This window comes from Rhinopithecus bieti, unplaced genomic scaffold (genome assembly GCF_001698545.2).
Source record: "Rhinopithecus bieti isolate Rb0 unplaced genomic scaffold, ASM169854v2 scaffold_12088, whole genome shotgun sequence".
NCBI lineage: Eukaryota > Metazoa > Chordata > Mammalia > Primates > Cercopithecidae > Rhinopithecus > Rhinopithecus bieti.
The window spans coordinates 4224187-4252102 of record NW_016807975.1 but is presented as its reverse complement, the minus strand read 5'-3'; the positions used below and the strand labels follow the sequence as shown (position 1 = coordinate 4252102).

General features: G+C 39.7%; 2 protein-coding genes across 4 annotated transcripts in view; both read left to right on the top strand.

The window, feature by feature from the left end:
* The window catches only part of TMEFF1 (transmembrane protein with EGF like and two follistatin like domains 1), a 104263-nt gene extending 88008 nt beyond the window's left edge, over positions 1 to 16255 (top strand). The window contains exons 9-11 of one of the 3 annotated variants that reach the window (XM_017884336.1): positions 10482 to 10640; positions 14780 to 14940; positions 16174 to 16255. In XM_017884336.1, the coding sequence (XP_017739825.1) occupies positions 10482 to 10640; positions 14780 to 14933 (313 nt within the window). In that variant the 3' untranslated portion in view covers positions 14934 to 14940; positions 16174 to 16255. Of the gene's footprint in view, positions 1 to 10481; positions 10641 to 14500; positions 15625 to 16173 lie in introns of those variants that run through there. The other 2 variants (XM_017884335.1, XM_017884337.1) reach the window with 2 other exon arrangements.
* Positions 16044 to 27568, top strand: CAVIN4 (caveolae associated protein 4). Its single transcript, XM_017884338.1, has 2 exons — positions 16044 to 16530; positions 24024 to 27568. Exons 1-2 carry the CDS (start codon positions 16129 to 16131, stop codon positions 24708 to 24710), a joined length of 1089 nt encoding a protein of 362 aa, XP_017739827.1. The 5' UTR covers positions 16044 to 16128; the 3' UTR covers positions 24711 to 27568.
* Positions 27569 to 27916: the final 348 nt, after the last annotated feature.

Here is a 27916-nt window from a genome sequence, read left to right as displayed (position 1 = left end):
TTTTGGATACAGAGTCTTGCTCTGTCTCCCAGACTGGAGTGCAGTGGTGCAATCTTGGCTCACTGCAACCTCAGCCTCCATGTTCAAGTGATTCTCCTGCCTCAGCCTCCTGAGTAGCTGGGACTACAGGCACGTGCCACCATGCTTGGCTAATTTTTTGTTTTTTGTTTTTTTGAGATGGAGTCTTGCTCTGTCACCAGGCTGGAGTGCAGTGGTGCGATCTTGGCTCACTGCAACCTCTGCCTCCTGGGTTCTAGTGATTCTCCTGCCTTAGTCTCCTGAGTAGCTGGGACTACAGGCATGTGCCACCATGCCCAGCTAATTTTTGTATTTTTAGTAGAGACAGGGTTTCACTATGTTGGTCAGGATGGTCTCGATCTCTTGATCTCATGATCCGCCTGCCTTGGCCTCCCAAAGTGCTAGGATTACAGGCGTGAGCCACTGTGCCCAGCCTAATTTTTTGCATTTTTAGTAGAGACGGGTTTTGCTGTGTTGCCCAGGCTGGTCTTGAACTCCTGAGCTCATTCAGTCTGCCTGCCTCAGATTCCCAAAGTGCTGGGATTACAGGCGTAAGCCACTGCTCCTGGCCCAAGCCAGTTTAAAAACGAAATCTTACAGTGGGCTCTTCATGTTAGTCCTATAGTGGCATGGATAGCTTGATAGAGGTTTGGATCTTGTCCTCTTAGGATGGACATCTTTCAAGATACTTAAATGAAGGATGAGAGAGAGGATCATGTTCTGGTAATGATGTGATACCAGGTCATTTTCTAGTATTTTACTAACTGAAAGTAAGAGGATTGAATGGTGTACAGGTTAAAGGCTTTGGAATTGGATACACTGACTTGGCCAATTATTGTCTGTGTGTTCTTTGGAAGTTACATAAAATACCTAAGCCTCATTTTCATCTTTCTTAAAGTAAAATAGTAATAGTACCTATCTCATGTTGTTAAAATTAAGCGAGATAATATATGTAAAGTGCTTAGCCTAATACCTGGTATGTAGTATGTACTTAGTGAATAGCAGTTGATATTATTAGACTGTAAGCCCATTAGGGGCCCTTTGTTTTGTTAACCAGTATTTTCCCTGTGCCTAGTGTAGGACCTAGCCCAGTAGGAACTCAGTAAATATTTTTGAATGACGTGTGATGATGATAAATTTTTAAGAGGAGTATCGGCTGGGCGCGGTGGCTCACGCCTGTAGTCCCAGCACTTTAGGAGGCCGAGGCGGGCGGATCACAAGGTCAGGAGATCGAGACCACGATGAAACCCCGTCTCTACCAAAAATACAAAAAATTAGCCGGGCGCGGTGGCAGGTGCCTGTAGTCCCAGCTACTCAGGAGGCTGAGGCAGGAGAATGGCGTGAAGCTTGCAGTGAGCTGAGGTCGCGCCACTGCACTCCAGCCTAGGGGACAGAGCGAGACACCGTCTCAAAAAAAAAAAAAAAAAAAAAAAAAAAAAAGAGGAGTATCTTAAATGCCAAAGAATCCCTTTTCTGCACAATTATAACTCCTTAAAAGCAGCTGATCTTTTTCTTTTGTCTGAGTCTGTGCAGTGTCTATAGGAATCAGGCCATGATACTTCTGCTAGTAGGTAGGTGTGTTTGTATAGCAGTAAACAGGTAAGGATAAACAGCTTTTAGCTATAGTCCTATTATTAGGTTAAAATCTTCTGGCATTATGGTACCATTGATTTTTTGTTTTGTTTTGTTTTGTTTTTGTTTTGAGATGGAGTCTTGCTCTGTCGCCCAGGCTGGAGTGCAGTGGTGCAATCTCGGCTCACTGCAACCTCTACCTCCCTCCCAGGTTCAAGCGATTCTCCTGCCTCAGCCTCCCAAGTAGCTGGGATTATAGGTGTGTGCCACCATGCCTGGCTAATTTTGCTATTTTTAGTAGAGACAGGGTTTTGCCATGTTGGCCAGGCTAGTCTCGAACTCCTGACCTTGGGTGATCCACCTGCCTTAGCCTCCCAAAGTGCTGGGATTACAGGCGTGAGCCACCGCGCCTGGCCTGATTTGTTTTTTTGATTGATTGACTGATTGATTGATTGACTTATTAATGCCGAATTCTCCCTGATATTGGGGTGTCAAATTCAACTATGACAGAGATCCAGGGATCTTGCCTTTAAAAACCATACAACCTGGTGGAAGAGACTGACAAGTAATTACAATATGAAAAATGCTATCATACCCAGGTATACATGAGGTGATTTGGGACTTCAGAAAAGGCATGTCAGCCTGAAGATGGGTGGGGGACATTGTTGGAGGAAGAGTCAGATCTTACAGGAACATCTGGCCTATCCCAGGAGCTTGGCTTTTATTTTAAAGGCGGTGAGACACCATTAGAGGATTTTAAGTAGCAATGATGCGATCAAATCTGAAAGTCACTCTGGTGACATTGTGGAAAGTAGATTAGAAAATTTAGGAGACTTAGTAAGAAGTAAGGGCCTGAATTAAGTATGAAGGAGTTGTTGTGAGGCTGATAAAATAAATAGATTGCAGAGAAATCATTAGGTGGTTGAACTCATAGATGTTGGTGACCGACCTGTTAGGTTGGATATGAGCACGAGAACCTGGGGTTGGTGGAGGTTAGTGGGATGAAGAGTCAGGAGAGTCTCCTGGGTTTCTGGCTAACACAAGATTGAGTGGGAAATGCATTGGGAAGAGGGAGAAGGTTTGAGGGGAAATGATATATTCAGTTTGACGTGCTTGGTCTAAGATGACTGTGGGATATCCGCTTACAGATGTCTGGTGGGCTGCTGGATATATTTTAGTTTTGGAACTGATGAGAGAGATGTGATTGAAGACATACATTTGAGAATCATTCCCTCTCTAGCATATCCATTTTACTTTCTACCTAGCAATTCTTCTATCCCACTAGCCCTCCCGTTTATTGATCCTATCACCTTTTCAGTGTCCCTCACTCCCCGGATATTCTCTTTCCCTCCCTCGTTAGTGTAAATTCCATGGCCAGTCATTGTAGTCCCTTTGCATTTGAATCCCTCTTTCCTCTGTTGCTTCATCATACTCACTTGCCAAAACTGTAGTCCTGGTTCCTCCCAGCTCTCCACCTACTGCATACCTATACATGCAGCTGATCATGGCTGTCAGTGAAAAGCACACCACCAGGTTAACTAGTCTCACTGACATATCTATAGGTCTCAAGGTGGGCCCTTTATGCTGCGCCGGCAGTCATTCTACACCTGCAGTTTATGCATTCTCCTCCTCTCCTATAGGATTTCTTTGTACCTTCTCATCTCTCCTCAGATTAGCCGTACCTCCTCTCTCATCCTCACTCTTGGCTGTTGATCTTCTTTCCAAGTTTACTGAGAAAATGGAAGCAATATGAGAAGTTGCACACACTTTCACTATCACATACCAGCAATCCTCTCCCTTTTTCTCTGTGTCGTAGAACTTGATATCAGTATATCTCATATATATTGATAAACTTTTATTTTTTCCATCTTGGAAAAAACTGCTCATTCTCATTCCCACCAGTTACTGTCCTGTTCATTTACTTTCCTTCATAGAACTCGAAAGAGTTGCCTAAAGTCTGTCTTCAGTTCCTCACTTCCCATTTCTCTTGAACTCACCCCAACAAGCTTTTGTCCCTAACACTCCACTGGGACTGTTCTCATTTCTAAATTCAGTGGTCAGTACTTAGTCTCAAATTACTTTTGAATGATCAGTAGCATTTGACACAGTTGATCACCCCCTCATGTGTGATATGCATTCTTCACTTGGTGTCAAGAATTATACTGTCTCTTGTTTTTTTCCTGATTTGCTGGACATTCCAGTTTTCTTGGCTGCTTCCCCCTTTGCTCCCTGACCTCTCAATGTAGTAGTGTACTCGGGTTTAGTCCTAGTCCTTTTTCCTTAGAGATTCTGTCCAGTCTCAGGGCTTTCCATGACATATGCTAATAACTCCTAATTTACATAAATCCCAGACTTCTCTGCTGAATTTGAAACTCGTAGATCCATCTGCCTCCTTTACATTTCCACATGGATGTCTGACACCTCAATCTTAACAGGACTAAAGCCGATCTCCTGATCTGTTCTCCCTCCCTTAACCTGCTTTACTTGCCACCTTCTTCATCTCAGTTGATTCCAACTCCATCTTTTCAGTTGCTCAGACGAAACAGCCTCTGATGTATCTCTGTCTTCTCTTTCTTATCCAATCAGCTGGGAATTCAGTTTCAGAATATCTCCAAAATTTGATTACTTCTCACCATTGTCAGTGCTATTCCTAGTGCAGGCCAATATTTCCCTGGGATGTTTGCAATAGCCTCCGTGATTGTATTCTATAGTCCATAATCAAAACAGCACACAGAGTGAGTGTCCCCGCCTTTTTTCTTTTTTCCTTTTTTGAGACAGGGTCTCACTCTGTTGCCCAGGCTGGAGTGCAGTGGTGTGATCTCAGGTCACTGTAGCCTCTGCTTCCTGGGTTCAAGCGATTCTCATGCCTCAGCCTACAGGCATGCGCCACCACACCCGGCTACTTTTTGTATTTTTAGTAGAGACAGAGTTTCACCACATTGGCCAGGCTGATTTTTGCATTTTTTAATAGAGATGGTTTCGTCATTTTGCCCAGGCTGGTCTTGAACTCCTGACCTCAGGTGATCCACCTGCCTTGGCCTCCCAAAATGCCGAGTGAGCCTTTTAAAATAAAAGCCAGTTCATATCATTCCTCTGCTAAAACCCTTCCAGCGTTTCCTTCATCTCACTCAGTGCAGAAGGCCCTACTTAATTTTGTTTCTTCACCTCTCTGTCTGGCTCTCCTCCCCCTCACCCCCTTCTCTCCAGCCACACTTGCTGTTCTTGGGCATGCCATGCATGCGTGGGTGCTCCCACCTTAGGGCACTTGCACTGGCTCTTCCTTTGCTTGGTATGCTGTCTTCCAGTTGTTTGCATGGCAGACTCCTCACCTCCTTCAAGTCTTTACTCATATGTCACTTTCTTTTCTTTCTTTCTTTCTTTCTTTTTTCTTTGAGACGGAGTCTCTCTCTGTCACCCAGGCTGGAGTGCAGTGGCAGGAATTTGACTCACTGCAAGCTCTGCCTCCCGGGTTGACGCCATTCTCCTGCCTCAGCCTCCCGAGTAGCTGGGACTACAGGCGCCCGCCAGCACGCCCCAGCTAATTTTTTGTATTTTTAGTAGAGACAGGGTTTCACTGTGTTAGTCAGGATGGTCTTGATCTCCTGACCTCGTGATCCACCTGCCTCGGCCTCCCAGAGTGCTGGGATTACAGACGTGAGCCACCGTGCCCGGCATATGTCAATTTCTTAACCTACCCGGACTGCCTTATTTAAAATTGCAGCCTTCCCTTCTTGCAATTTTCCTGGCTCATACCTGGTGTTTGCAGTTTCCCTTAACACCCCACACCCCACATTCCCTATAGTATCTATCACCTTCTAACATAACCATTTAATTCACTTCCCTTGTTTATTGACACTCTTCTTCTGGTAGCTGGTAAGCAGGCCAGGGATCTTTATCGATTCTGTTCACTGATGCATCCCAAATGCTCACCACAATAGGTGGCACATAGCAGATGCTCAATAATTGTGGTAAATGAATGTGTGAATGAATTCACACATGAGACAGTGGGAGTGAATAAGATTGCCTGTGGAAGGTGTTTGTGATGAAAGTAGAAAGTGGAGGACTGAATCCCTGGATCTGCCTTTAATCAGTAACAGAAGAAGAAGTAATAACCTAGAAGTTAGTGCTCTAGGTATTAGGAGAGTGTATTAGTCTGTTTTTACACTGCTGATAAAGACATACCCAAGACTGGGCAATTTACAAAAGAAGGGATTTAATTGGATTTACAGTTCCACGTGGCTGTGGAGGCCTCACAGTGATGGGGAAAGACAAGGAGGAGCAAGTCACATCTTATGTGGATGGCAGCAGGCAAAGAGAGAGCCTGTGCAGGGAAACTCCTGTTTTTAAAACCGTCAGATCTCATGAGACTCATTTACTATCACAAGAACAGTGCAGGAAAGACCTGCCCCCATAATTCAATCACCTCCCACTGGGTTCCTCCCACAATAATGGAAGTTGTGGGAGTTATTATTCAAGATCGGATTTGGGTTGGGCATAGCCAAACCATATCAGATAGTATAACCGAAAGTCAGTTGGAGAAAATAATACCCAGGGAGAACTGCATCGATAATATATGGCATATTCATTCTTTTTGATACTCAGATTATAATCTTTGGCTTAAGCCAAACCATTAGAGAGCTGCATATCTAGGACATTGTTACAGTTCCCTATGGAACTGCTTTTATTTTACTGAGCTTTGACTATTGTCCATTAGCTTATCATGAAGGACATTATTTTGAAAATCTCATGAGACTTCATTATATCATAGAATTTACTGCAGCTGTGTTGTTGAGGATACTGTTCTTTATGTTAGAAGGTGCCCTCTTTAAATGAGGAACAATGAGATTAAGTTCCCTTAAGTTTCATAACAGTAACAACTGTGCTTCTTTTGAACAACTTGTTTGATTACTGTACTTCTTTTGAACAACTTATTTATTTTTATTTTATGGAGATTGTATTTTGTGTCAACTGTCCTACTACTTTTCCCTCCCTCCCTCCCTCCCTGCCTTCCTTCCTTCCTTCTCCCATTGGTGTTTAGTATATGCACAGAGTTGTGCAACCATCACCACAATCAATTTTAGTACATTTTCTTCTCCTCAAGAGGATACCTCATACCCTTTAGCTTTTACTCCTAAATCTTCTCATGCTCCCTAGCCCTAGGCATCCACTAATTTATTTTCTGTCTCTGTAGGCTTACCTATTCTGGATAGTTCATGTAAATTGAACCATATAGTATGGGGTCTCATGTGTCTAGCTTTTTTCACTTAGCGTAACATTTTCCAGGTTCATCCATGTCATAACGTATATCAGTACTTCATTCGTTTTTGTGGCCGAATACTGTTCTATTGTATGGATAACACCACATGTTTTTAATCTACTCATCATCAATCAGTGAAAATTTAGGTTCTTTCCACTTTATGGTTATTATGAAAAATGCTGCTCTGAATGATCATTTGCAAGTTTTTGTGTGAACATGTTTTAATTTCACTTGGGTAAAGTTTAGTGGTAGAATTGCTGGGCCAAATAGTAACCCAGTGTTTAACATTTTGAGGAACTGCCAGACCGTTTTCCAAAGTGGCTGCACCGTTTTACATGCCCTACAGTACCTTCGTCAACACTTGTAATTATCTGACTTTTTGATTTAGGCCATCTTAGTAACTATAAAAACTGGTATATATGTTGGCTTTGATTTTTATTTCCATGATGGCTAATGATGTTGAGCATCTTTTTATGTGCTTATTGGCTATTTGTATATCTTCTCTGGAGAAACGTCAGTATATATCCTTTACTCTTTTATTTTATTTTTTGGCTATGATAGAGTTGTGTTAGTTCTTTATATGTTCTAGATATAAGTCCCTTATCAGATATATGGAACTTACATTTTTTTTTCCATTTTGTGAGTTGTCTTTTTACTTTCTTGATAATGTCCTTAAGAACAAAAGATTTTAATTTTGATTTAGTGCTACTTATCTTTTGTTGTTGTTATTGTTGTTGCTTTTGCTTTTTGGTGTCATATCTAAGAAATTGTTGTCTAATCTAAAGTGATAAAGATTTACTCCTATGTTTTATTCTCTTTTAAAATTAAATGTATTTAAAAATTGACAAAATTACGTATATATATAATGTACATCGTGTTTGGAAAATATATACATTGTGAAATGTCTAATCAAGCTGATTAACATATGCATTACCTCACATCGTTACCACTTTTGTGGTGAGAGCACTTAAAATCCTCAGCATTTTCCAAGAATACACTACATTGTTAACTATAGTCACCATGTTGTACGCTACATCTCTTGAACTTATTCCTCCCATCTAACTGAAATTTAGTATCCCCTGACCAACATGTCCTCAACCACCTCCTACCACCCCAGTTCCTGGTAACCACTATTCTACTCTACTTCTATGAGATCAACTATTTTAGGTTCCACATATGAGTTAGATCACTTAGTATTTGTCTTCTGTGCTTGGCTTATTTCACTTAATATAATGCTCTGCAGGTCCATCCATGCAAATGATAGGATTTCCTTCTTTTTTTTATGGCTGAATAGTATTCCATTTTGTATATATACCTCATTATTTTATCCATTTATTTGTTAATGGACACCTAGATTGAATCCATATCTTAGCTATTGTGATAGTGCTGCAATAAACATAGGAGTGCAGATATTTCTTTGATATACTGATTTTATTTCCTTTAGTTATATACCCAGTAATGAGATTGCTGGATCATATGGTAGTTATATTTTTAATTTTTTGAGGAACTTCCATACGATTTTCCATGATAACTGTATCTTATGTTTTTTCTTCAGAGTTTTGTAGTTTTAGCTCTTACATTTAGATCTGTGATCCATTTTGAGGCAATTTTTGTGTGTGACACGAGGAAGAGGTCTAGCTTCATCCTTTTGCATGTGGCTATCCAGTTAGCACCATTTGTTGAAGAGACGATTCTTTCCCCATTGAGTTATCTTAGCACCCTTGTCGAAATCAATTGACCATAGATGTATGGGTTTATTTCTAGGCTCTCAATTCTCTTCCATGATCTATATACCTGCCCACTGCTTGTGGTTTTTTTTTTTGTTTGTTTGTTTGTTTGTTTGTTTTCTGGGAAGCATAGAGCCCAATGTGAAATGTACTGGGAAGTGTCTAGGAACTTCAGGGACTGGATTGGTAGACTTGTACCACCACTGGATTTCCCTGTTTCCCTCCTCCCACATTTCTTTTTTGTTGTTTTAATGTGTGCTTTGTGATAAGCTGCCTCAAATTCTTTTGTTAATGAGTTGTGGGACATTAATAAATACTATTTTTGTACTTCAAATGTTTTATTAATCAGTTCTAACTGAAGACTGGCTAATTTATACATTTCACTGCTGTCAGCTTAAAAATGTAAATTGTCTGTTAAGTGTCTTAAATATTTCTCCCTGTCAAATTATCATCAGCTGATGCAGTTCCCTTTTTTATCTACTTTTAATTGGAATTCAGATAATTTCTAAGATTAGCGCCTACAGCTTATCTCCTTGACTGCTTGACATTGTTTCTGTCATTAATAACTTATTTTCATCTTACCCCTGCATCTTACATGTTTATATTTTATACACTAAAAAGTGTCTTGCATATAATTTGATGCTATGTTCAGGAACTGTAAATGTTTATACCTTTTTTTCCAATAGTCTAATTTTCAGGTACCTAGCCCTAAGCAATAACACTAACTATAGAAAGGTGCCTATTCACCAAGGTGTTTACCACATCTAATTTATAATTGTGAAAAATTGAAAATAACTGACATGTCTTAGAATTGGGGATAAGCTAGCTATATTATAGTCACTGGATGGAGTATTTCTATTTTGAAATTATATGTGTATCTATTTTGAAAAAAATGCTAAGAAAGTAGATTTTAGGTGTTCTCACCACAAACATGATAACTATACGAGGTAATGCATATATTAATTAGCTTGATTTAGCCATCCCACAATGACTGTACATTTCCAAATACCATGTTGTACATCAGCGGTCCCCAACCTTTTGTCACCAGGGACTAGTTTCATGGAAGACAGTTTTTCCGTGGACTGGGGTTGGGGTGGGGTGATGGTTTGGGGATAATTCAAGTGCATTACATTTATTGTGTACTTTGTTTCTATTATTATTACATGGTAATACATAATGAAATAATTATACAACTCACCATAATGTAGAATTGGTGGGAGCTCTGAGCTTGTTTTTCCTGCAATTAGACAGTCCCATCTGGGGGTGATGGGAGACAGTGACAGATCATCAGGCATTAGATTCTCATAAGGAGCAGTCAACCTTGTGTGCGCAGTTCACCATAGGGTTTGTGCTCCTATGAGAATCTTAATGCCAGTGATGATCTGAGAGGAGGCAGAACTTGGGTAGTAATGTGGATGAAGGGGAGTGGCTGTAAATACAGAGAAGCTTTGCTTACTTGCCCACCACTTACCTCCTGTTGTGTGGCCTGGGGGCTGAGGACCCCTATTGTACATGATAAATATACGTAATTTTATTTGTCAATTTTTAAGCAAATTTAATTTAAAAAATGAAAAAAAGGAGGAAATCTTTGTGGCCTTAGATTAGGCAATACTTTTTTAGATTTGACACCAAAAGCAAAAGCAAGAATAACAAAATGGGTGTATATTAACAATATTCAGCAACTTTAAAATTAATGTGATATAACTTAGATGAAAGAAGCACTATGTAGGCATATCAAAAAGACAGTAGGGAAATATACAAATGACATTTTCCCCCCAGATTGTAGGAAAGTGCTTGATTTCCTATTCCTGTTTAAATTTTATTACTGTTTTGTATTTTTTAATGTAAAAGCTTGGGAGTATCAAAATTTGTAATTTTCAGAGGAATATATATATTTTCCTTTTCAGATGTGAATCTGGCTACACTGGACAGCACTGTGAAAAGACAGACTTTAGTATTCTCTATGTAGTGCCAAGTAGGCAAAAGCTCACTCATGTTCTTATCGCAGCAATTATTGGAGCTGTACAGATCGCCATCATAGTAGCAATTGTAATGTGCATAACAAGGTAGGTAATGATGTAAGAAATATCAACTTTAAATTAGAGGCAGGCAACTGTTTATTTATAGATGCTTTGAGGCCACCAATCTATTAGGAAAAATCCTATGATCAGTTCCCAGAGGTTTTCAGTGGTCTCTCTCTATCCTTCTTCTTTAGAATACAGGCAAGGACTAATTCCTAGTCTTACAAGTATATCTGGGTGACAAGCAGAGAGGGAGTGAGAGTAGTCAATGAGATAAAGGAATTTAGGGATCTGAGAATTGTATACAGTTTTCGAGCACTATATTCTGGGAAAATAATATTAGTAGCAATTTTTTTTTCTTTTCTTTCTTTTTTTTTCTTTTTTAAGAGACAGGGCATCACTCTATCATCCGGGCTGGAGTGCAGTAGCAATTAGAGCTTACTGCAGCCTCGAATTCCTGGGCTCAAGTGATCCTCCAGAGTAGCTGAGACTGTAGGTGTGAACCACCATGACTGGCTTAGAATTTCTAGAATGGTCTGCACATGCATAGAAGAGCCATGCAGAAAATTTTAAAGCCCTGCACAACTGCAGGGTGTTTTATGCCCTAAGAATGTACTTTACTCACAGTTATAGTAAGAAAGGAAGAAATCAGAGGCTGAAGATAATTTTATTGTGATATCACTGTGTTAACATTACTTCATTTTCTGGATTGCAGCAATAAGTAATAAGCTTTAAAATTCTCTGTTATAAATAAAACCATTTGTCATAAATTAAATGACTTATTTGGATTGCAATGGCATAAAATGAGTCTTTTCTAAACTGAGTGGAAATACATAAGTCAGACTGAACTGGACTTGAGAAAAGTCAGAGTAAATCCAGCAAGTTCGTGTTGTCTTTGTGCTTTCCCAGTCTAATGTCTTTTCTTCCTGCTTACCTCTTTCTTTAAGATACAGTTCAGAAGTCTCATAAGCATCATATCTCCACTTCCCTGCATTATTCTGGGCAGAGGGTTGAAGCATTACAGATATTGGCAGGCCATAATGGATTTATGGCCCTTCTATCCAAGGTCTGTATAGAAGCCAGACCTTCAGTAGTCTCAGCCATCTGGAGCTGAAATGATAAATCTAGAAATGATAAAAAAAAGTTCTCCAAGTAACAGATATTTTTCATAACACCTAGGCACTAAAGTCAGTGAGCTTTATTTCACAGAACAGATGATCTGCCCTTAGGCAAGACTACTGAATATAAAATTGGACGGTAGATCAAAGTAGGCGCATAATCATGTAACAAATAATGATAACAGGGAGAGAAGATAGGGAAAAAACATTTAACAGCAGGACTGGCTATAGCCATTTAGTGTAGACTCAGAGGTTAAGTAATTTGCCTGTAGTCATCCAACTAGTAAGTGGAATTGTCTGGATTTGGATTCAGTTTGATTCCCATTCAGTCTTCTTTCCACTGAAAGGTTCCATGTTGAGTCATCTTGGGAAACATCTTTGCCCAATATGACCATGTCATGGGAGCAGGGTTCAAACTTGATTTTGTAGCAGTTTAGGGTTTTTGAGCAGGGAAAGGACTTGGTATAACCATTTTTTCAGAGTATTAATGAGTCATCAGAAAAATTCATTGGAGTAGTGAACATGTGAGGTAGGGGGAAGACCATTTAAGACATTATTAGAGTTAAATAGGAGTGAGGTAACAAATGATTTGGAAGGCAGAAGAAAAATTAAGGTAAAGTAAGGGAAGATGTTTGAGGCCTGGAGATAGTGCCTTTGTTTGAGACAGGATCTCACTCTGTCACTCAGGCTGGAATGCAGTGCATGGTCTTGGATCATTGCAACCTCAACCTTCTGGGCTTACCTCAATCTCCCGAGTGGCTGAGACTACAGGCATGCGCCACCATGCCTGGCTAATTTTTGTATTTTTTTTGTAGAGACTGGGTTTGGCCATGTTGCTGAGGTTGGTCTTCCACTCCTAGGCTCAAGTGATCTGCCTGCCTCGGTCTCCCAAAGTACTGGGATTGTGCCCAGCCAGATAGTGCCATTTTTAAGAGAATCAAAGGATGTTAGAGTCAATGGGAAGCAACTTTGAGTTCAACTCCTTCATTTAGAGAAGTCGGGAAACTGAAGCCCTGAGATAAGAAGTACCTAGGTCTAAGGTCCTAGAGCTACGAAAGCCCCCTTACAACAGTCCTTTACCCAACTCTGTCCTTCAGTGCTATAATGCTCAACTACTCAATTAAAATTACCTGGCAGGCCATTTTGAAGTAGGTACCCTCTAGTTTATACTCCAGATCCCTCCTTGTTGCCCTCACAGCCACTTAGACATCACAGTGTATTTCTAACTGTGTCACAGTGTCTTCACTGCCCACTGTCTCTAACGATTGAAGAGTCATCTCATTGAATTTATCACAGATTTCTCCTGGAGGCCTGTCTTTTTATTATGGTATTTCCTCCCCTAGAATGTCTTAATGTCTTGCTATCTTGGATTTAGAATATTCAGAATATATATGTACTTATGGATTTATTTCCATTGAATTTTTAAGTATCTCTCCCATACAGTCCATTATGGGACAGCTGTTGACATATACCATGGCGGCTGTCATATGGGAGGAATCTTCTTTAAAAGGATGTTCCCACTGACTTGTTTATCAAGACTGCATGAGTCAGTTTTTCTTCTTTTCTTCTTGGAATCTCCTCTCATGTTTTCAGACTCATAGAATGACAGATTGGCAGGAACCTGGAACATCACCTTAGCTAAACGCCCTGATTTTATAGATTTAAAAACCATGGCACTAAGAAATTGGAACTTTTCCAAGGTCATGGTGAGTTAGTGATAGTAAAAGAGGGTTGCTTGATCTGTCAACTAGTTTTCTCATTTATGAAATGGAGATGATTCTAACTCTATCTACCTCATACTTTTAAAATGAGGATTAGTGAGGTAAAACCATATACAAAATGGAAGTATTGTCAACACTTTTAAATCAAGGCAAAGCTGTACTCTTTGAAATTGAACAAAATGAGGAGTACTCATTGTTATAAGACTTTCTTTCCAGTTTGTAAATTTCTTGCTGGCAGAGATTTTAGAACCTAGTCCGACTTCTAATTTATTTTTTACATTTAGGAGAATTGAGGTTGCACAGTTAGTTATTAGCAGAGCCCAGAATTCATCTCAGCCCCCTTATTCCACATTGCAAAGCACAGCACCTTGTGTTTGCAATCTAGTGTGCAGGCACAAGAGCAGTTCCAACACAGTGAGATTTGTACTGCTGTTGAGAAACATGGTAAAATGAGAGCAGAGTTAAAGAATGTCCCTCATCTTCAGTGTGGCAGTTGCTTATGGGCTTCTGTGGTTTGGCCCAGGAGGGTGTGGACAGCTTCTTTTGAGTCATTGTCTAAAATCAGTAGATATTCCTGTGTATTCATAGCTGAGGTTAATAAGCACACTTCTTCCTGATTTCTGCCTTCATCTAACCTGTTCTTGTCAGTTTTGAGCTGTCTTGTCATAATGCTCAGGGAAAGTACATAGGCCAGAGTCCTTTCTACTGCAGGGGTTTCATATTATCAGTCACTGTGACTAGGGAGTTTCTAGGCTGGAGGAAGGGTGGGATAGCTGTCAGAGGTGCATATATAGTAGCATAGACACTTGGAATGAATTTTGCTTGTGCCAGTACCTATATTACATATCTAATCCTCTCAACTCCCAGCTTTGTAGGGGAGGTAGCGGTCCAAATTGTGTTCATCTTCATCTTGTCTTGCAACAGATACCGTCTCATTTCCCTTTCACGTAATTGCTTGCAATGTGGCTTTGTGTGCAAAATGTGTATTACTTTGGAAACATTTGAAATATCCTAAACAAAATCATCAAAACAATATTTTTCTCTTTTTCTTTTTTTAATGCAACAGAAAATGCCCCAAAAACAATAGAGGACGTCGACAGAAGCAAAACCTAGGTCATTTTACTTCAGATACATCATCCAGAATGGTTTAAACTGATGACTTTTATATGTACACTGACCATGTGATGTACATTTATTATGTCTTTTTTTAAAGAATGGAAATATTTATTTCAGAGGCCTTATTTTTGGACATTTTTAGTGTAGTACTGTTGGCTCGTATTTAGAATATTCAGCTACGACAGTTTTGGACTGTTTAGTAGTCTTTGTTTTATGTTTTTAAATACAGAAATTGCTTTCACAAATTTGTACCACATGGTAATTATGAGACTTGTTCTTTACCCATGGAATGTAATATTTTTGCAAAGATGGACTACTTCACAAATGGTTATAAAGTCATATCCACTTCTTCCACAATGACCACAGCAAATGACCAAGCATGAACTAAAGGTAAAGATGTTTACAGATTACTTTTCTTACAAAAAAAAAAAAAAATCTAGAAGACACTGTGTTTAAATAGATATCTAAATGTTTTTGAGATTTAGTAACTGATTTTTTAGACACTGCCTATCGCATGAACTGTAAAGCTGTGTGTGTTAGGTGTAAAATATTTATAAGATATATGGACTGGGGAATTTGATTATTCCTCCCTTTGAAAAAATAATTCTAATAATTTGAACAAGTATGTTAGTAATGATGGAAGAGATCATTGAAAAGTAGATTTAGATATTATGAGAATAGGCTGTTTAACAGATTGGAATAAAGCCTACTCTACCAGTTAAACTACTTTAATACACATTCATTTTTCAAGAAAATATTTGTTTTAACATAAATAAACAAATCGTATCAGTGTTTGTGAATAAAATACAAAAATGATTGTTAATGATTGGTGCTCTTAAAGTGAGCTTAAAATTTATCCAAGACCTCTATCCAAATTTGTCCTGTAGTAATAGATTAATATTCATAGATTGTTGGTGTTTAAAGATCTGAAGTGTGAGTAGAATGTATTCAACTGTTTAACATGTAGTTTAGATATTCAAAAGTATGCATGTAGAATTTAAAGAATATGTTTAAAATTATTAATTTTAATATTTTGTTTGGAAAAGCATGTTATAATATAATGTTTTCACTATATGGCCTCTTTTGGTGTGTTTATTTACTAAATTTTTTGATATTGGTGTTTCAGTATATTTAATGTATGAAATTAGTAGAAAAGCAGATTTTGGTTCAGAATTCCCCTTTACTCGTACAAATACTGATTGAAATTATCTAAAGGCAAAAGCTTTACCCAACATTTGGAGTTTGCTTTTTTGATCATTTGGCTTCTAGGTTTAATATTAGTTACATGGTGGCTTTAGTGAACTTTTTAAAAAAGCTTTCCTCTTCTACCCACACAGTCTTATTTGAGTCCCTTAGTCAGTCAGCAAGCATGTTTGGAACAGTCCCCGGTACTTTGCAAGGGTTCAGATTGCAGAACAGTCACATATGGGTATTTGTAGTTATAAATACTTGACCGTTCTCCAGGGGTGGGGTTTCCAACTCTTTAAACAGCCCTGTTGCCTGTTACCAAGCTGACTTTTTGCTCCAAGTGCCAGAATTGATTGTGGTTAGGACATCTTACGCTGAGAAATAAATAAAATGGAACATAATGGGTCTGCTTCAAATGCTGATAAAATCCACCAGAATCGCCTGTCGAGTGTTACAGAAGATGAAGACGCTGCTCTTACCATTGTGACTGTGCTGGACAAAGTAGCCTCCATCGTGGACAGTGTGCAGGCAAGCCAGAAGAGAATAGAAGAGAGACACAGGGAAATGGAAAATGCCATAAAATCTGTCCAGATTGATCTGTTGAAGCTTTCACAGTCACATAGCAATACAGGGCATATCATTAACAAGTTGTTTGAGAAAACCCGAAAAGTTAGTGCTCACATTAAAGATGTGAAAGCCCGGGTAGAGAAGCAACAAATTCATGTGAAAAAAGTTGAAGTCAAACAAGAGGAAATAATGAAGAAAAACAAATTTCGCGTGGTAATATTCCAGGTAAGCTTGCACTTGTGTTCAGCTTGCTTATTCTAATCTCTTGCATCTTTTAATTGCCAACAAGTCATATCAGAGGTTTCCACTGTCACATCTTAACTATTGTATGTATTCATACAATGGAGTTCTGTATTAGCAGCAATCTCAGGATAAAACCATTTCTGTGTTAACCAAAGTGCTATCTATCATTTTGGAATTTTGAGCTTCTCAACCATTTCATGTAATATGAACTGTGGCTCATAGCTTAGGCTATTTCTTGCCTTTGAAACTTAATATTGGTAAGTCCCTTTCAGCATATTAGCCTTATTAGCATGGTGCCCTCTCATAGACTTTGAAAATGTTAGAACTAGAAGAAGACTCAGAAGCCTCTAGTTTAAAACACCTCTTTGTTCTCTAAAAGAAGAAACTGACAACCAGTAGCTCCACAATGTGGTTTTTTTCGCTTATGTGGAGAGCCTGGAAAGGCCTAAACAGTAGATATAAACTTTTCAGAATGTGATTTGTGTGTTGGAATTTTTGCATATAGATCACAATGATAGCTATTTTCCAATGAACAATGAGGCAATTATTCTTATTTTTCTTATTGTTATAGTAATACAAATATATGAGTCACATAAATAATTTCCTATGTTTGATTACAAAGTCTTTTTACTTAAGTGATTTAATATAATATTTTGTGTGTGGCATTGTGTATTGAGCTAAGTTCCCATATTCTGTGCTTGGCACTCATATTTTTGGAAATAGGAACATATTCATGGCAAATGCGTAATATCTATGGTATATTTTTAAAACTCTTACAGTTAAAAGGAAAAAAATTGAACATTCCTTCACAGTAGAAAAGTGGGAAACTGTCATTATCAGGCAGTTTACAAAACACAAGTAAGAATAAAATTCTACTTTCACTTATTTAACTGTTGGCAGTTATTAAAACCTATACCAAGAGGTTAATTTAAGAATTGGAAAAAAACACTTTCATATTCTGTTGGTAGAAATATTAATTGATAAAACATTTTTGAAAGGCAAATTTGGTAGTATGTATTAAGAAATTTAAAAATTCACAAACTTTTTGGCCCCAAAATTTCATGTCAAAGAATTTGTTCTATGCATAAAATCAGGAATGTGTGCAGGAAAGCTCACTGTGCATATAAAGTGTTATTTTTTAAAATGACACCTGTATTTTAAAAATGAGTACTTATGTACATAGGAAAAAAACTAGAAGAATATAAACTAAATGAAATGGGAACACAGTTGGATTATGTAGAAGATAATTTGTAGAACACTAGGGATGTGGCCTATAACTCCCCATGGCATTCTTTACACATTAGGCAATTCTCCATAGCCCTCTCTTGACTGATAAGGTTACACTGGGATGGTAGAGTGGTATTTTAGGTCTGTTTTAAAAAGCTTGTAGGTTATTTAGGAAAAATAATAGGGAGGAGAGTGAAGAGTTGCTTATTTCAAAGGTAGATAGGGCAGACTATGCCATTTTAAGTTCTTTATCATTTCCCTTTCCTTTCATGTCCCTGGAAGTCCTTCTGTAGGCTTAAAAATTTGGGAGGAAAAAAAATGCCTGGGCAATGTGGCAAAACCCCGTCTCTACAAAAATAGAAAAGTTAACCAGGTGTGTTGTCACGTGCCTGTGTTCCCTGCTATTCAGGAGGCTGAGGTGGGAGGGTCACCTGTGGGGAGGTTGAGGCTACATACAGTGAGCCATGATTGTGCCACTGCACTCCAGCCTGGGTGATAGAACCTGTCTTAAGAAAAAAAATTGAAAAATTGAAAAAAAATCAGTCACCTGATTTTCAGAGGCCAGTTCCAGTGTAGTGGGAAATGTAGTATCCATTCTTCGATTTGCCTTCTGAAGATGTTCGGAATTGTGGGTATATCTTACCCTCCACTGGCATGGGCGCATGGCCAGGAAACATATTTGGCATTCACAACTGCTGAGAACCTCTGTGCAAAGCAGTGGACTAAGTGCCAATTAAGATTTACAAAAGCAAGAGCAAAGAAGTTTCTGAAAAGTTTCCATTGACTCTGTTCATTGACATAACTCTTCCTTAAACTTTAAGATGTTTCTATATTCACCTGTGTAGTCCCTGTAACTAACTGCTGATTGTTCTTTTCTTTGATCCTTTGCAGTTATTTAAAGCAACTGAAGGGTCCTAGTTTAGGGCACATCTCTTTTCTTGTAAGAAATGATGCCATGAAGATTCTGTATAGTTAAGTTGTTCAGAGTAAGCAGCAGTTCGTCAAAAAGTAATTGCTATCATTTATAATGGGAAAGCTTGTAGAGAAAAGAATAATGGACATAGAACTCTGATTCAAAGATGCATTAGATGTTAGAACACTGTATACATGGTCACATGGTTATTCTTGGCAGTTAAAATTAGTTATAATTAATCATCATAGTTAAGGTATATAAATGGTTATATTGAGATTGCCCCTTCGGCTAAAATTAACTTGAAACTAAGCAATTCAGCCGTAGTAAACATTACCTATTTCTTATACATTTATTATTTCTCTTCGAACATACTATATCTTCACTAATAGCCTCAGACTTTTGTATATTCAAAATTTCCCTAGCTATATTACTTTGAGAGCTTCTTTGGAGGTTCTAGGAGGGGAGCACAGCTACTCGTATACTCTTGACCAAAGACCAGTCCTCCTCTATCGTGGATGGTCGTCCTCTTTGACTGAGCATGCGGTTTCGAGAGGGATGCATATGGAGCAGTGAGGGAGGAAGGGGACACCCACTTAGCCAGCCAGATCAGCTGAATCAACCCTGGCAATCAGTGGGGTGACAGATGTTGCAGCCACTTGCCCTCACATCCCCTAGCTATATTACTTTGATGTTCAATCCAGCCCACAGTACTCTGATGCACAGTATTCATTCTGTTACAAAAATGGTCTTTTTACCTGGAGTTTTATATTAAAAGATGCAGTTATATTTGGAAGTCAACTATAATTTAACATCTATAATCTTCAATTATAACAGTCTGTTAGCTCTTTTTTTTTTTTTTTTTTTTGAGACGGAGTCTCGCTCTGTCACCCAGGCTGGAGTGCAGTGGCCAGATCTCAGCTCACTGCAAGCTCCGCCTCCCGGGTTCAAGCCATTCTCCTGCCTCAGCCTCCCGAGTAGCTGGGACTACAGGCGCCGCCACCTCGCCCGGCTAGTTTTTTTTTGTATTTTAGTAGAGACAGGGTTTCACCGTGTTAGCCAGGATGGTCTCGATCTCCTGACCTCGTGATCCGCCCGTCTCGGCCTCCCAAAGTGCTGGGATTACAGGCTTGAGCCACCGCGCCCGGCCAACAGTCTATTAGCTCTTGATAGCTCTGTCTCATTGGAGTTGCAACTAATAGATCTACGTAACAAGTACTTTTTTGTGACTCTACCCCTGTTTTGTTTTACTTTAAAGACTGATTTTATATTATTTGTTGTGTACTTAAAGGAGGGTATGTGATTCCTGGGCTAAGCTATATCTGATTTCTTCACAGCAAGATTGTGTTTTTTCCCCTACCTAACAGTAATTAACTTTTGGCTCTTTCCCTTTCTAATTATACCTTCTCAGGCCGTGCCAACCCACATTGTGTTGCTGAAGCTACTCCCTGCAGCAGGTGTCAGGAAAGGAGAGGAATACTTCCACTGCTTCTAACTGATTCATCAGAGAGTTATGAGACGCCCACCCCTGCCTTTTTTTAGCTCCTAGACACTCTAATCCTATAGCCAAAGAATTTAATTTTAAATAAGTATCAAAAGAAATAAGGTTCCAGGGATATCTTCTTGACTATCAGGCTGATAGGTTTTGGAATATGCATAAATGTGTTTTGTATATATTTATATATTTTTTGATTGAATAGATTTAATCTGGATCTCATGTGGGGGCCAGTTTCTTTTAGAAATTTTAACTTGTGGTTCAGTTAAAAATCTCATAATTTTTCAACTTTTGTCTGTTTAGTTTGAGAAATGCTCCCTATTCAGTTGGGTTCCTCTAGCTGCTGTGGTTGGGCTGGCTCTCAAGGTTTCCAGTGTGTGTCATGTCCCAAATCCAGTTCTCATCCTTATTCTTTTGACACATTTGGCACGATTGGACTTCCTCTCTCTCTCTCTCTCTCTCTCTCTCTCTCTCTTTCTCTTTCTCTCTTTAAAGAGACAGGGTCTTGGTCTGTTGCCCAGGGTGGAGTTCCATGGTGCAGTCATAGGTTACTGCAGCCTCCAACACCTGGGGGCAAACGATCTTCCCTCTTCAGCCTTCCAAGTAGCAGGGTCTACAGGTGTGCATCACCTTGCCTGGTTACACTTTAAAATTTTCGTAGAGACGAGGTCTCACTTTGTTGCCTGGACTTGGCCTCAAGTGATCCTCCCACCTCAGCCTCCCAAAATGTTGGGATTATAGGTATGAGACACCTTAACCAGCCCCTCCCTTTCTCATTGAAACTTCTTTCCTCTGGACTTCTGGGGTTACTATGCTTTTTGGGAGTTCCCCCTGCCTCACTGGCTGTTTGTCCTTTTTTTTTCTTTTCTCATTTCTTCCTTCTACCAGTCCAAAATCCATGCTGTGTAACACCCATGTTCAAAAATTCTCAAAAATATTTTTAATAATGTATTTGACAGCAAGACCTAACTTGACCTGAAATTATTCAGTAGAAAAACCTGACCTAAAGTAGCAGGAGGCTATTTCTAGCTTTTATCCCAACTTAGTGTGAATATTCATATTTTTTGCCACAGAAATGTTTCTTCCAAGATCTTGCTGGGAATGTTATGTAATATATTATTTCCAAAGTTTGAAATATTCTGAATTCTGAAACACACCTTGGTGCCAAAGAGTTTTGAGTAAAACAGAGCATAGATCCATTCACTTAGTTTCTTTGTGATCTCTTTCATCTGGTCTCATGACTTTAATTCCATCTTTACATCAGTGACTCCTAAATTTGGATGTCTAGCCCAGCCCTCTCTTCTGAATTCCAGACTCATCTACTCAGCTGCCTGCTCAGTGCCTCTGCTTGCATGGCTAGTGGGTGTCTCCAAGACAGTGTGTTCAGATCCCATCCTTCCCCTCCAGTTTCTTCCTCCTCCTGTCTCCCCCATCTCAATTAATGGCAGATCTATCTTTCATCTGCTCAGGCTGTGTACTTGAGGATCGTTCTTGATACTCTGGCACTCCACATCCAGATCTAGCAGCAAATCTTGTTGGCTTCTGCCTTCAAAGCAGCTCCAAATCAGACTGCTTCTCACCCCCACCCTGTCAGCAACCTTACCCAGTGCTCCCTTGCCTCAGTGCCCTCCACCTGTTCACCCTGCTTCTTTTCTTGCCCCTACACTCTGTTTTCAACAGAGTGATCCTTTTATAATGTGGGGCAAATCCTGGCACTACTCTCGTGCAAACCATTCATTCATTCATTCATTTTTTTAGACGGAGTCTTGCTTTGTCACCCAGGCTGGAGGGCAGTGGCACAATCTCAGCTCACTGCAACCTCCGTCTCCTGGGTTCAAGCAATTCTCCTGCCTCAGCCTCCTGAGTAGATGGGATTACAGGCATGTGCCACCGCTCCCGGCTAATTTTTGTATTTTTAGTAGAGACTATTTCGCCATGTTGGCCATACTTCTCTTGATCTCCTGACCTCAGGTGATCCCCCTGCCTCGGCCTTCCAGAGTGCTGGGATTACAGGCATGAGCCACTGCACCTGGCTTCCTATCAGGCTTTTAGAAGACTTCCTGTTATGCTTAGACCTCATCATTGGATACAGAGCATTGCGTGACCTGGACCACCTGCTGTCTCTCTTACCCTCTTGCCTCCCCTTCTTGCCCTTTCATCACTCTGCTGTCACCACACGGCCCTCCCCACTTTCTCTGTTCTTCCCAGATCTATATGCAGCCTTCAGGACTAGGCTCAGGTGTCACCGTATGAGTGAGGCCTTTCCGACCACTGTAGTTCAAACAGCACCTCCTTGTCACTGCATATTCCCCTTCCCTGCTTTAGTTCTCACCTTAGTGTGTATCTTGCCATCTAACGTGCTATATAGATTTTACTTGTTTGTCCCTCTCCGAGAATATAAGCTTTTTCACTCTTTTGTCTTCAAAGAAGCTTCACAGTTTTTAGAACCAGAAAATTTACTGGTTTGTGGTGGTGCTTAATCACTTTGTTGAAGGAAGGTGTACACCTGTTTGATCCAATAATCATTCATTGAGTATGCCTACTATGTTCAAGACAGTCTGATAGATGGTGGGCATAAAACATAAATAAGACACATGATCTCTGCTTTCAGGGAATCTGGAGAAGACCTCCGGGAGACACATATTTTTGAGTAAAGCTTCAATTCAAACTGTGATAAATGTTATAAACAGAGGATGTATGTGTAAATTTGAGATAGAGTTAGCCACTTGGGGAAGTTGGGGACACTTGGATTATTGAAGAAAGATTTCATTTACAAAGCCAAAAAGAGGTGAAAGGGGACCTAAGATGTCAGAAACTTCTGGGTATGGTAGCATGTGCCTGTAGTTCCAGCTACTTGGGAGACTGAAGCAGGAGGATTCCTTGAGTCTAGGAGTTCGAGTCCAGCCTGAGTAATGTTGTAAGACCCCGTCTTTATGAAAAAAAGAAGATACCAGAAATCACATATACAAAGAGGGATGAAAACATCTTGTGATTGAGGAATTGAGAGTGATTGTATGTTTCTGGGCTGGAAGAGTGGGAAAGTAGGTTTAGCTAAAGCTGAGGAGCCTTCTCATCATACTGGACAATTTGAACTCTTCGTTGAGTATTGATGAGCTCTCCAAAGTTTAAAGCAGAGAAAAGATGTGATCAAAGCTATGCTTTAGTAATATTTCTCAGAAAATACTTAGGTGATGTTCTGGAGGTAGAAGGATCAGTGAGGAGGCATTGCAGAAGTTAGGACTGAGATGACAAGGGCCAGAATCAAGACATTGGTAGAGGGAATGAGGAAGGAGGAGGGAACGGACATGTTGTTAGGCAGTATTACCAACAAAGCTTGGTGACTGGTTGGATATGGAATGAGAAGGAGAGGAAATATTTGGGATGGTGATTCAGGAGTTTCTATCTTATGTGGCACCTGGATGGGTGTTAGTGCTGAGAGGTAAGGGAAAGAAGTAGAAATGGAGAGAATGGTGGATGGGCCTTGATTTTTGGACTTGGTAAGTTCAAGGTGACTGTGTTACGTCAAACTGTGGAGCAGTCTGCCCATCATTCACACATGTGTCTTCATCTTAGGAGAGAAGGAAAGTGAAGATAAAATACATGTGAGTTTACTTACAATTGGATCTGAAAAATGGAGTGGTTAAGGTTGCCCAGGGTGAGCCTGGGAGATGAAGAAGAGGAAAGGGCCAAGGTAAGAGAAATCCTAAGAAATGCTAACATTTAAGGACCAGGCAGAGGATAAACAGCCCATGGAAAAGATTTACAAGGCATGGCCAAAAGGTAAAAGAGCTGATCTGTAGTGCAAAGGAAGCACTAATATGCTTTGTTTTTTCTCTCCTTCAGGAGAAGTTTCGGTGTCCAACATCCCTGTCTGTTGTTAAAGACAGAAACCTAACTGAGAATCAAGAAGAGGAGGAGGATGATGTCTTTGATCCCCCAATAGATCTCTCTTCAGATGAAGAATATTATGTTGAAGAAAGCAGATCTGCCAGGCTTAGGAAGTCAGGCAAGGAGCGCATTGATAATATCAAGAAGGCATTTTCCAAAGAAAACATGCAGAAGACACGGCAAAATTTGGACAAGAAAGTGAACAGAATTAGAACTAGAATAGTGACCCCAGAGAGGAGAGAGAGGCTAAGACAGTCAGGAGAGAGGCTGAGACAGTCAGGGGAGAGGCTGAGACAGTCAGGGGAGAGGTTTAAAAAATCTATTTCTAATGCAGCTCCCTCAAAGGAGGCTTTTAAGATGCGTAGCCTCAGGAAAGGCAAGGACCGAACAGTGGCCGAAAGTGAGGAATGTGCCAGGGAGATGGGCGTGGACATCATTGCCAGGAGCGAGTCTCTGGGCCCCATCAGTGAACTCTACTCTGATGAGCTCAGTGAACCAGAACATGAGGCAGCCAGGCCGGTGTATCCTGCCCACGAAGAAAGGGAAATCCCCACCCCTGAGCCTGTAAAAGTTACTTTTAAATCTCAGGTGAAAGTAGAGGATGATGAATCTCTTTTGTTAGATTTAAAGCACTCATCGTAAAGAGGAATTAGGTGTATCCTAAATATGAAACTCCCAATCATGCAGTTTTAGTTTGAATAGTGTAGTCATCTACATTTCTGTGCCATGTAGGAAAACATACATTTATGTTTTTTATCTTTAAAATCTTGAAGATAATATAAATATTATTTTCACTCTTTTTCACGGCAGCTGTGGATTTTTTAGTTCCTTTCTCTTGTCCACTAGAAAAATAGTTTCCTAGGTTGGGCCAGTTACATGTTTGGTAAGGGCAACTTTGCAGCCATCATTTGCAAGAGAACTCTAAATATTGGTTAGGACTGATACTGTGGCCAGCCTCAAAGGGGAGTAACTCATGTGTGGGTTATATCATCCAAATGTTCAGATCAACAGATTTGTTAGTAGCAGTCACACCCCTTTTTTGATGCTTTCACATTAAAAAATTGAAGTTTTGGACTGGAGCATTTGGTTCTAGTATCATAGCTTTACTTATAAGAAAGCCCTGGGCAAGTTATCTGCTTATTCTCATCAGTGAAAAAGGAGAGGGTTGGCCTCTGCTGCCCACCTCAGAGGACTGTTGTGATGATCAAAGGAAATGGCACACATTCTGGGGGAATAAGAAGCGCACCCAGAGAAAACAAGCCTCACCAGTTCTTCAAAAACAGAATTGAAAGAGTTATACCTTCTGAAAAAGACCTAACCACCAATCAATAAGGTCCTAGGTTGGACAGAAACTAAAACTGGTCTTCAGAAGCCTGTTCACAGAATCAGGAGTGAAAAATAAATATTTGGGTGACCACTTTTTCACCAGACTAACTAAACCTTGGGTTTTAGTTGGGTCTCAAAATGTTCCCTGGCCAAACCCTTTCTAATTTCCTTTTGATTAAGATCTTTAGTGGACGATAGCACTAATTTGTTTGAGCAGTATGAGGCATAAAATTGTGACTATGCTTCTAAAGTCGGCCCTGATGCATTGGGTTTGGAAATGACCGCAAATATCCCTGTTAGTTCCTGAGTGTACCCTTCAGGGTCCAACTGTCCAAAACAGTGTTGATAGGAGTTTATCATAGCTGCTTTGGGAGGAAGCCAGATTCCCCTTATCTGTTAGCTTTAGATGGTGGAATCCAGGAAGTAGAACAATGTCTATTGTTGCTAAAGAAAGAAAGAAATGGGCCGGGCGTGGTGGCTCATGAGAATAATCCCAGCACTTTGGGAGGTTGAGGCGGGTGAATTACCTGAGGTCAGGAGTTCAAGACCAGCCTGACCAACATGGCGAAACCTGACTCTACTAAAAATACAAAAATCAGCCAGGCGTGGTGGCATGTGCCTGTCCCAGCTACTCAAGGAGGCTGAGACAGGATCATTGCTTGAACCCAGGAGGCGGAGGTTACAGCGAGCTGAGATTGTGCCACTGCACTCAAGCCTGGGCGACAGAGCAATACTCTGTCTCAAAAAAAAAAAAAAAAAAAAAAGAAAGAAAGAAAGAAATGGTAATACTGGTTCTGTACTTGTAGGATGTTTAATATAGCATGGTGTTGTAATAGAGAAGAAATGATGAAATTGTTGAATTTGAAGAATTGGGACAACAATCAGCTCTCTTACTTTTTTTGTCACTTTCAGATCATTTTGTGGATAATCATGTGGTAGTTGAAATAATAAGTTGTACATATATACACACAGGCATACATAAATCGGCTTGAAAATATTTGACTCAGTTACTCAGATGTTTGGGTTTGGGAGTCTGATTCAGCATCATTTCCTCTTCACCCTACATGAATACATAAAATGATAAATTATTCATCTTGTTACCTTTTTATATTGAAAATTAAAGTGTATACAACATTGGATAACACTTTCAAATGAATAATTTTAAAATGTTTTATGACATTTTGGAAAATCTTGGATGCCTAATCACATATTTTCTTAAGAGCCATAATAAATTTGAATTTAAGAAAATGTTATTACAACATTTGATGTTAGTGTCCTATAAATATTTTACTAATAATGCAAACAGTGAATGTAAAGAAGTTACAAGCTTTTCTTTTTTCTAGTCCTGTGTAGAATAAATATCAGTTGGCCTGGAATATTTTTCTGCAAACATTACTGTCAGGGAATTTTTATAAAGTCAGTTTGCTTACTGATTCATTATATAACCAGACTTGACATTTTATGGGACATTTCACATCTAGCTGTATTTGAATTTTGATGAGAAGGGAGTTATAACCTGGTCAGCTCTTCATCGTGGTAGACTTTGTGCAGCCCCAAAACACTGAACAGTTTCATGTCCTGGAATTTTATTGTAACCTTGTACTGCTTTCTTGGTACTTGCTTCTGTCTGTCTACATTTCTTCCCATATTTGGGACATTCCCAAATTCTACATTTATAATTTATTATCCCTTTAACTTAATTTTCTTGATATAAAAATAATGGGCTGCAAACTCACATGTCCCATTTGATATAAGGAATATTCTAGTCAGTGTTCCTATTTTAAAAGTTTCAGGTAACAGGGACAGATTATTTTACTTACTCATCTGTATTTTAGAAATTATACATACCAGATTTTAAACGGTGTATTCAAATAAAACCATTAGCAAGATTCCTTGCTCTGAGACAGAACAGTGCAGCATCTATAGACACCAGGGGGCAGAGAGCTACATAGGCTCTTCTGCAGAATAGACAGGATAGAGCAGGGGGGTGCAAGTCTGTCTCCGGCACGTGATGATGCAGGTCTTTCTGTGAGTGGTTGATAGCCTGATTCTAGCTTACAGGTTAGAGAAGCAGGGCAAACAACAAAGTACATGAGAATTCAAGGCCGGGTGTGGTAGTTTATGCCTGTAATCCCAGCAGTTTGGGAGGCCAAGTTGGGCGGATCACTTGAGTTCAAGACCATCCTGGCCAACAGGCTGAAACCACGTCTCTACTAAAAATACAAAATTAGCTGGGCATGGTGGTGTGCGTCTGTAATCCCAGCTACTTGGGAGGCTGAGGCAGGAGACTCACTTGAACCCGAAAGGTGGAGGTTGCAGTGAGCCGAGATGACACCACTGCACTCCAGCCTGGGCAACAGAGTGAGACTCCTCAAGAAAAGAAAAAAAGAAAAAGAAAAGTACATTCAGCTTGCTGAAAATGTACTTGTGGGGTGTGTGTGTGTGTGAGAGAGAGAGAGAGAGAGAGAGAGAGAGAGAGAGAAAATTCCCTGAAGCCTCCATAAGTTAAAAATACAAATCAA